Source organism: Ananas comosus, linkage group 10 (assembly GCF_001540865.1).
Source record: "Ananas comosus cultivar F153 linkage group 10, ASM154086v1, whole genome shotgun sequence".
Lineage (NCBI taxonomy): Eukaryota > Viridiplantae > Streptophyta > Magnoliopsida > Poales > Bromeliaceae > Ananas > Ananas comosus.
The window spans coordinates 1,263,651-1,273,897 of record NC_033630.1 but is presented as its reverse complement, the minus strand read 5'-3'; the positions used below and the strand labels follow the sequence as shown (position 1 = coordinate 1,273,897).

The 10,247-nt window shown below is 32.4% G+C and overlaps 1 protein-coding gene across 1 annotated transcript; it reads left to right on the top strand.

Annotated features, from left to right (window-relative positions):
- LOC109715954 (GATA transcription factor 21-like) lies at positions 3,994 to 5,777 on the top strand. The gene is made up of 3 exons (XM_020241202.1): positions 3,994 to 4,351; positions 4,482 to 4,838; positions 5,088 to 5,777. The coding sequence occupies exons 1-3, from the start codon at positions 4,172 to 4,174 to the stop codon at positions 5,412 to 5,414; spliced, it is 864 nt and encodes a 287-aa protein (XP_020096791.1). The 5' UTR covers positions 3,994 to 4,171; the 3' UTR covers positions 5,415 to 5,777.

Here is a 10,247-nt window from a genome sequence, read left to right as displayed (position 1 = left end):
AAACAAAATGACTTTTACTGGGCCTGTAGCTTGTTAATTCGAAAAGAAAAATTAAATTTACTTATCTCAAGGTATTAAAAATCAAGCCCGTATAAAAAATTTGCTACAGTAACCAACCGTGCTTAGCGCGATTGACCATTCTATGTTCGAACCTGAGTTACTTTACATTTTTAATAGAGTTCATTTTTAAAAAAGGAACGAAGCTGAAGCGGGGCTACGCACTTTTCTCTCACAAGTCAAAAAGGAAAATTGTTACCAGTGGAAAGCAGAATGATGAGAACGAGATAATTAATGTTTGGTGAAAAATTAGAAATCTTTTTTATGAAAGAATTAAAATTGACTTGTATGGTTATTTCGGATCAATTGCATGATATCACATGAAGAACGAGATAATTAATGTATGGTGAAAAATTAGAAATCTTTTTAATGAAAGAATTAAAATTGATTTGTATGGTTATTTCGGATCAATTGCACGATATCACATGAAAACTAAGTATTGCAGCAGAATCGGAGTCAAAACAAATGTTTAGCCCAATGGGTTAAAAAAGTGAAGCAAAATGTTGTTTTATGTTTCAAATAGAAGCTCCTGACACAGGTATATATAGACACAGTATTATCGCCTGCTGTACGTATCATTAGGGCCTACTGTAGACAAGAGATTTTAGGTCTGTTGGGCTGTGATTTTGTTTTTATTTTTGGACACTAATAATTTATAAAGAATATCTGGTAACGAGAAAGATCTGTGAGACTTATCTACAACAACTCTAGAAAAGTGATCCCGAGTTCTAAAAATGTAAGTTTCGTTTCAGTGTTTCTCATGTTGTGTTTATTTCCCGTTCATTTTTTTAAAATCAACTTAGATGAAAAATGCAAAGTAATCCAACTTCGAACTTAGAATCTCGAATATCAACCATCGAATTCTTAGCCAACCGCACTAGATGCGGTTGGTGAAAAGAGTGTTATACTCTCTATCTCTCAATATATATAGAGAGAGAGAGGGAGAGAGAGAGTTCATCTGTATACTATCAATGGTAGATAAACTATTAGCTACCAACTTTCTAATTCTTGGATCAAATACTATTCCATCTATCCCACTAGCCCAAGACATCTAAGGATAAAAGTATATATATAGCGGGGCTAAATTGATCATCCCCAAATGTTACTAAATAAATATTTCTCTAATAATTTATCTTTGCAACAATTCTACTAAATTATAATCCTACTTTTGTGGATTTGAATTTCTTTTCAGTCTCCTAATTCCATAAAAGCTCTATCACTTTTTCTTACTAAATACTCTACAAGGCATTATTTAGTTGAAAGTAGATACAAAAGCGATGCCAAACACATAGCATAAGAACCAGGTATAGTTTCCTATTATTTTGTGAGGATCCAAACTTTGGCTTCTTGCATTATATTAATAACTAACGTGAGAATCAAACGAAGAAACTCTTGCAACTAAGAAGGCTTAGGATCGACATACCCACGAAATTAATTTGGTAAGAAAAATTATGATTAAATAATTGAACCATAAATGTAAGTTGATTTGGTATCATCACATGTCTAATAAGATCTACATTCGAAATTTTTACCAAACTATGCCTCTCAAGAGTGAGTAATGCCAGGTCTACAACACAAAGTGGGATGTTTCCTACAACTCAACTATCTAAAACCACATTTTTTTCTACTAGTTTTATCATTCTTTTTCCTTTTTTCACTAAAAGCTAGAAGAGGAGTGTTCGGTCTACAATCCACTTTGGGTTATAATGCTGCAACAATCTCGATTGATCAATAGCTATCTTTTCTTCACTAATCTTATCACATTTTTTTTTCCCACTAAAAAAATAGATTAATAAACTCTTAACATCATTGGACGAGGAGTTGCACGGATTACAATTACTTTTAGTTTTAGATCTAGAATTTTCCAAACTAAAAAAAAAGTTAGTAAATTTTTAAATCCTTGGATGAGAAGTTGTAAAGATTACAACACCTTTATGATTACGGACTTAGCACTTCTCGGGAACAATTAATATTGACTTAAGTTAATTTTTTCAACTAAAATCTGATTACTTCTTGTGAAACACAATTTAACCATGCTATCCAAGAATAAAAGAGTCACAATTGAAAAGTTAACCTAATAATTAATAAGATGATGTACACTCTCCGACACTGAAATTCCTAGTACATTGCCTCTCTTTGGCCCCAAGAGATCACGAGAGTCAACAACTTGCCCAGTTTGGCTTTTGTGCTTTGGAGGCATATGGTATTGTGGAAGATATATCCCTTTCAACAGCTTCTACTACCCACCTTTATTACAAAGAGCTCAGAGGAGAACCAAAATAAACAGTAGAGGTTAGGAAAAAGTAGTTAGAGTCCTTCTTAATTACTTGCTCTCACTTTGCATGGTAAATTTACAAATATTAGATTAAGCTTTTAGGCTGGGTGAATGGGTCCCCCCTGTCACTTTGCCTGCTGTTGTATTTATTGTTTTTTGGCTATTACGTTCCCACACAGCAGTAAGAGAGAGAGAGAGAGAGAGAGAGAGAGAGAGAGAGAGAGAGAGAGAGAGAGAGAGAGGGGTAATATGCTAGGGCTGTTAGCCTGTTACACTAGTACGTACAAGTAATGCGGCAACTTGGAATGTTGTAAACAGTGGAAAACATGGACCCGTTTTTTGAGCATTTTGTACATAGTTTAATCATTGCGTACTTATCTTTTAAAAATCAAAAAAATTATATGTATCTTAAACTTTAAAAACTTGCACCCACGCTAGCTCCTTCTAATTGTGATAGGTTGATTATATATTGATATTTGGTTATTTCGTATGTAGATAAACATTGAGAGATATATATGCTACGTATATACCCAAAAATAGTGTGTAAATCTAACCTTAATTTCATCCATCCAAAGATTGAAATAAAATTTTGAGTCATTGCGAGTGAAAAATTAAGGTTGTTGTTATAAAAGTAATGTGATAAAATTAACTTTTGGATGGGTATGGTGAAGATTTATATCCACTTTTGAATGTACAAGTCGTATTGCTCTAACTATATTATAAATAAATTATGCAATTAATATAGGTAAAAATGTATTGAGCTTATTTTATCTATAGACTATTTTGATTTAATTATCAAACCTTTCAAAATTTAAATTTATTATCCAATCTTTCAATTTATTTGAATATTGGGGTCAGCCAATAATACTTTGTCTTCAAAATTTGAATGCGTCATTTATTTTTACAAATTTACTGTATATTTCATGTAATTCTCGTAACTATAAATATATTAAAATAGATAATTAGCTTAAATTTTAAAGTCAAAATGTCGATGACTAGCTCAAATCAGACAAACTGAAAGTTCGGATAATAAAATCAAAAATCTTGATAGGTTGGGTAGCCAAATCAAAATGACACATAATTCTTGTAAGTTTTGTACATTTTTACCTATAATATATTTTAAGAACATGGAGTGAAAAAAAATATATCTAGATTGAGGATTCATTTAAGATTGTGTGTAAAATCAAGTAAGAAGAACATTAAAGTAAATTAAGAGTTAAATTAAATTAAGAGCAAAATAGACATTTAATTAGAAATGGTCAACTAAGCAATAGCTAAAGGATAGTAATTTGCAACATTTTGAATTTTAAAGAGATGCATACGATAATATTGCGTTTCTGAGTTATAGACAGATAATTTTTTTTTTGAGAAAAAGTTAGCACGCTATCTATTTCATTCATTCATGCAATGAATTTAGCTACTGCTATAAACAGATAATTGTCTTTATATTTTGACTAAAGCAACTCCCAACATTTGTAAGGTTGTAGGTGTAAGTTTCTCTTGTATTTTATTTATTTTTATATTTTTTTTAATCTTTTGACCATCCTTTTTGTGCTATGTGGTGTCCCTCTCACTCAGTAAAAGATCACGTGAATACCTTTCTCTAGCCCCTCATTGGCTTTTTTGGTTTTCCTTATAAAAGCCATTTTTACCCTGCAAGTGACCACTACTTGATCAATCCTCGCTAGCTCGTCCCACTTCTTTGTTGCCTCCTCCTCTATCTCCTCCCTTCCCCTATCCCTTAGCTATAGTACTGGTCCTATAGACCTCCCTGATCCCTCCCTCTCTCTCTCTCTCTCTCTCTCTCTCTCTCTCTCTCTCTCTCTCTCTCTCTTCTACATGAGCCAAGTTTACAGTATCCCTCGGGAAGAGGGAGATCAAGGTCGAGTTCATGGTCTCCCCACTCTCACCCTAGTTAATGATACTTCACTATCATATAGCTTTTTCATGAACACTTCCCAAGATCATGTAGCAAACAATGGAGCTCACCACTTCAGTCAACAAGTACACCAAAAGGAGGTAACACCAACATAATAATTCTTCTCGGGATCAAGAGTCCTTGCACTAAAAGTGCACTTGAGTTTGATTGTTAATTACATGATCTCTGGTCCTTTTTTTTTTTCCCCTTCATTTCTACTTGTTCTTGTAGCCTAATGAACAGTTCTTGTTCATCCGATCAACCGATCATCCGGTATCATTTCCGGCTAACAAGGATCAAGTACAGTTGCACGATCGGTACGCTACCGAGAAAGATGATCCCAATGGCACGACCAAGTGGATGCCGTCGAAGATGCGATTTATTAAGAAGATGATGAATTCCGATCATATGGTTACAAATAAACCTAGAAGAATTGCGCAGGGAGTACTTCAAGATCAAACCGAGGTCAATCAAGAAGGCGCCACGAGCAACCACACCCATAATTCTCTGAATGGTATAATCCGCGTTTGCTCCGATTGCAACACAACCAAGACTCCTTTGTGGAGGAGCGGCCCTCGCGGACCCAAGGTATAATATCATTCGAATTCTATCTCTATATATGATTGCTAACTAGTCGTATGAACTTAAACAATTTCAAGTTTCAAGGAATTTATCTCCAACTAAGTATATATCATTCTAGTTCTATATCTATATAGAACTAGAATTATCGATCTCTTTCTATTGTATGGTATGATCGCTTAGTCTTATGAACTTAAACAATTTCAAGTTTCAATAAAGGAATTATCGATCTCTTTCTATTGTGTTCTTTTGGTATAGTCACTCTGTAATGCTTGTGGTATAAGACAAAGGAAGGCGAGACGAGCGGCGATGGCTGCGGCAGCGGCTGCTGCAAATGGTGGATTGATCCCTAACGAAGTGCACACGAAGGCGCGAAAAGAGAAGCGGCCGAGCGATGATCGCACTGTGCCATTTAAGAAGCGATGCAAGTTCACCACGGGATCCGCTCAAAAGAATGTTCGCTTCGATGATTTCACGATAAGTTTGAGCAAGAGCTCGGCCTTCCAATACCAAGTATTCCCACAAGATGAAAGGGACGCAGCAATCTTGTTAATGGCTCTATCTTGCGGACTTATTCGCGGCTGATCATTGCCGGTTCGTTTCTTCGAGTTTTTAGAGTTTTTTCTACTACTAGTGTGGTGATTATATCTATTTGTGGTGTAAGAGGAAGTACGAAGAATAAGAAGTAAGTCGGGAAGATGATAAGAACTATAAGATTCTCTAGCTAGCTACTAAGTTTTTTTTTTTCTTTGTCTTTTGACTGATAGTTATGTAGCAAGAGTTTCTACCATGTTCTTTTGTTGGTTCTGGAGTTACGAGTGTGTGGAGCATCGATGTGTGATCTACTCTTTTGGCCCTATTTTATGTACCGGGCTTTGATCAGTTTATGTATTGTCATCAATTGTCTCGTGTTATTATGTTAATCACGATTTGTTTTAATTTGTTGTACTTTAAATTAAACAACAACTTTGTACGGTAGCTTGTAGGTGTAGAGAAGATTTAGTTATATATATGTTTGCTGTGAGATGAAGTTGGAACTAAAGTTGTTTGATTTCAAGCTTTTGGAAGTGTTCATACTTTTTTTTTATCTTTTTTTGTAACATAAGATATTGCAAGGAGTCATAAGATGCAGCATTAATAGTGCATGTTTTAATTCCAACGCATGTCCTAAATAAGAGAAATATGGGTTAATTTTAAACAATATTGAATCCATCATAACTTAATTAAAAGACATAGCATTATAACGTTTTAGTGAATTAAATCTAAATCAACTACTAAGAAATTAAACAACCTTGCAGAAACCTATATATGCATGCAGTTGTACAAAGAATCACCTTGTCTTATAGGTGAAAAAAGAAAAAACAAAAACAAACAAACACTGTCTATGAAACCAAACTTGCAGAAACTTATGCATGCAGTTGTAGAAGATCACCTTGTCTTATAGGTGAAAAAACGAACAAACAAGAACAAAATAACTTTGGCTTATGTATTTGCCTCCTTCAGGTTTTTTTTATTTTTTTAAAAAATCATTTTTGAGCATAGCCCGCTAAAGTTAATTCCCACTTTGTGTCTCTATGCTTGGACAAATTAATGACATCAACAGTGCAAAAAAAGGTAGCATATATAGATATTTATACATATAATATAAATAGAATTGAGCTGGAATATTATCGATGACAAACGGACTTCGTTGCCACCGATTTATTTTCGATTATGGAGCCTCCAAATTAACGATCGGTATCGTTGAACATGATTTATACCACTTGAAGTATCTAGAAATCAAATTTTATATTTTTTCAATATTATTTTCTTATTCATCAAGTGGATACAAAAATGAACGGTTGAAAATAAATATCCTCTAAAAAGTAATGATAGGAATCTTGCAATCAAGATCGAGAGTATAGATCTTGTTTTAAATAGTTTAAAGAATTTTCTAACCAAAATTCAATTGATTTGAATATCTTTACACTGTTAAATTAGAAAACGCCTCATATTGACCATTAAAATTATAAATTTTGAAACCCTTTGATCATTAGATCAATGATGTCGAAAAGATTTGAAAATTGGTTTCTAAATACTTCTAAATACTTCAAGAAATTGATCTGAGAGTCTTCTTTATTCATTACAAATTAAGATCTTGTTTGGATGTTGAAATAAGTTATTATAAAAATAATAATAACTTATTTTGTATAAAAATTTACTAATATGATTATAAGTGAGGGGTTTGATTTTTATTTCTTCAAAAATTTTGCTATCCATGATTTGATAGGATAACTTATTTCACCTACGGTTTAATTTATCTAATCCAAAAAAATGACTTGATGACCAAATGCAATATCAAATTCTTAATATTAGATTACACTAGCTCTTTATCAATAAACATATAAATTTCTAGAAGAATAAAGAAAACATTACTGAACAAATTATTTGTGCATCCAAAGAGAACTTGAGAGCTAGATTTCAGTCTCTTGTAACTCCTGTAATGTCTATGAGCTATAGACATCTGCCTTCTTTTCGGTAAATTGTAATTCTTACTGTCCATTCACGATAGTATCACTATAGTTTTAGAATAAATAAAGAAAAACAAAAAAATGATATCACTCAGAATGATATCACTCAGAAGATGGTGAAGATTAAAGTATGAAAGATGAATAGTTTGCGTACTACGAAGCATGAAATGTAAGATCATGTTGATTCACATTTCCAGCTAAGTTTATTTCTACATAAAATAAAACGAAGCGGGTAGCGTACTACTTATCTCTCTCTCAAAAAAAAAAAGAAAAAAAAAGGAATGTAAGATCATAAACTTTATGGATGGTGAAGATTAAAATACGAGAATAATGAATGATTCACAGAGTGCAATGCATAAAATGCAGGAATTCACAGGGTGTAATTAAGTGGAATCGACATTTCTTCTCTTTTTATGTACTTTTCTCGTGAGCAACAATAGCAGGGATGGAAATAATGTGACCCAACCCAAATGCTCGGCCCAGTCCAAATAAAAGAAAAACAAAAACTCTAATTTTTGCTTGGTTTTTTTTTTTTTAATTTTAATATATGGAAAAGAGCTCCTTGTTGTATCTTATTTTTTGTCCGAACACAGCAGTAAAAAAAGTTCATTTCCCGGCTTCTACATAAATATATCGATATCGATCGTCCCTAGAGCAAGTGGCAAAAGGCTTGGTGATTGGTACCCGAGACTCAAGTTCGAATCCTAGTTGATTCACATTTCTAGCTAAATTTATTTCTAAATGAAATAAACGAAGCGGGTAGTGTGTTATCTATCTCTCAAAAAAATATATAAACATATCGATCCTGCAAAATCATCTATTCATTTTATATATATAAATAAATAACTCTGAAATGTTCACTCCCTTCCCTTAAAAAAAAATCCTTTATATACCAAAAGGTAGAATATTTTTCATACGTCCGAATGTATGTAAATAAGCAAAAGCATTTGAAGGATAATGGAAACTCCATCGGACTTCAGATGGACTTCACAAATTTATTTTTTTAAATAAAAAAGTAGTATAACTAAGATGTCTGCTTGATTTGAGCTCAATCAATTTGTTCATCAGAAGTCAGAAATATAGATTTGAGTCAGAAGTTCAGATCCGAATATTGCTACTTAATATCTTGTGAGATTTGGGTTCACAAAGTGCCCAAATAAAGTGTCAGGCACTTTATAAGGCATGTAATAATGTGGTGACAGAGACCAGCCAAAATTGCTTTCCATTTAACCATATATATATATATATATATAGAGAGAGAGAGAGAGAGAGAGAGCGCGCGCTAGACTAGCGCTCCTATGCTTTCAAAAGTACGGGAGCCTCCATACTAATAAATTATTTTCAATAATGGGATATCCGATTCGGCGATCGGTTCAGTAAGACATGATCGACGTTGTTGGAACTATCTAGAAATCAAATTTCATAATTTTTTGATTTCGTTTGTTTAATAAACGAGTAGCCTTAAAATTAACGGCTGAAAACGAAAATCTCATAAAAAAATAGCGATAAAGGACTCAAATTTCAAATCGAAAGTATTAATCTTACTATTGATGTTAAGTAGAATTTTCTATTAAATTTTCATCTAATTTGGATACTTCTACACCATTGAACTTAAAAACGTGCCACATCGGCCATTAAAATAGTCATTTTTGAGACCTTTCGATCGCTTGGTAAATGATATCAAAAAATTATAAAATTTGGTTTCTAAATAGTTCTAATAGAGTAAATTATACTTAGCGGAGCCGATTGTCGAATCGGATTTCCTATCATCAAAAACAACTTACAAGCACGAAGGTCTCCATACTTTCGAAAATACAGAAGACTTACTCTACATATATATATATATATATATATATATATATATATATATATATATATATATATATATATATATATATATAGCAGGGCTGCTGTGCTTTAAGGAGCACGAAGGCCTCCGTGCTCCTGAGCTGTTTTTGATGATGGAATTTTCGAATCGACGATCGGCTCCGTTAGACTTGATCTATCGCATTTGAAGTTTTTAGAAAATAATTTTTATAATTTTTTGATATTATTTACCTAGTGATCGAAAGGATTCAAAATTCATGATTTTTAATGGTTGATATCTTCCGTTTTCAAATTTAATGGTGTAAAAGTATTCAAATTAGATGAAATTTTGATACAAAATTCTTTATACTATCTACAATAAGATCAATATTTTTAATCGAAAATTTTAATGCTATATCACTACTTTTTATAGGAATCTTATTTTCCGCCGTTAAAAATTATTGATTTTGAATTCTTTCGATTGCTAGGTAAATGATATCGAAAAATTGCAAAAATTATTTTCTAGAAACTTCAAATATGCTAGATCAAGTCTAACGGACCCGATCGTTGATTTGAAACTCCATCATCGAAAACGAGTCAGGAGCACGGAGGCCTCTGTGCTCCTGAGAGCACAGCAGCCCTGCTCTCTCTCTCTCTCTCTCTCTCTCTCTCTCTCTCTCTCTCTCTCTATATATATATATATATATATATATATATATAATCCATCTGTTATCCTTTTCGGGGAGGATAAGGACCTTCGTCCTATTAAATCATATTTGATGATAGAGATCTCGAATCGATAATTTAAATGGTTGAAGTTAATTTAGAGTATTTGAATTATCTAGAAACTAAATTTTATAAATTTTAAAATTTATTTACATAGTGATCAAAGAATTGCAAAATTGACAGTTTTTTACGGTCTATATAAGCCATTTGCTTGTTTATCAGTTGAATTTTTGATAGAAAATTTTTTATACTATTTAGATAATGTTTAATAACTCCAATTTGAAAAAATCTAACATCTATTTTCATATGATCATTTATTTTTGACTGTTCATTTTTCGACTCTTTGATGGATTTGATAATAATTTTTAAAAATTAT

Bases quoted from the DNA above. Each gene is read 5' to 3' on its own strand.
- LOC109715954 (XM_020241202.1), top strand. From the start codon at position 4,172: ATGAGCCAAGTTTACAGTATCCCTCGGGAAGAGGGAGATCAAGGTCGA. The intron at 4,352-4,481 runs GTAACACCAACA...TTGTTCTTGTAG, and splicing joins AACAAGTACACCAAAAGGAG to CCTAATGAACAGTTCTTGTT. The intron at 4,839-5,087 runs GTATAATATCAT...CTTTTGGTATAG, and splicing joins GCGGCCCTCGCGGACCCAAG to TCACTCTGTAATGCTTGTGG.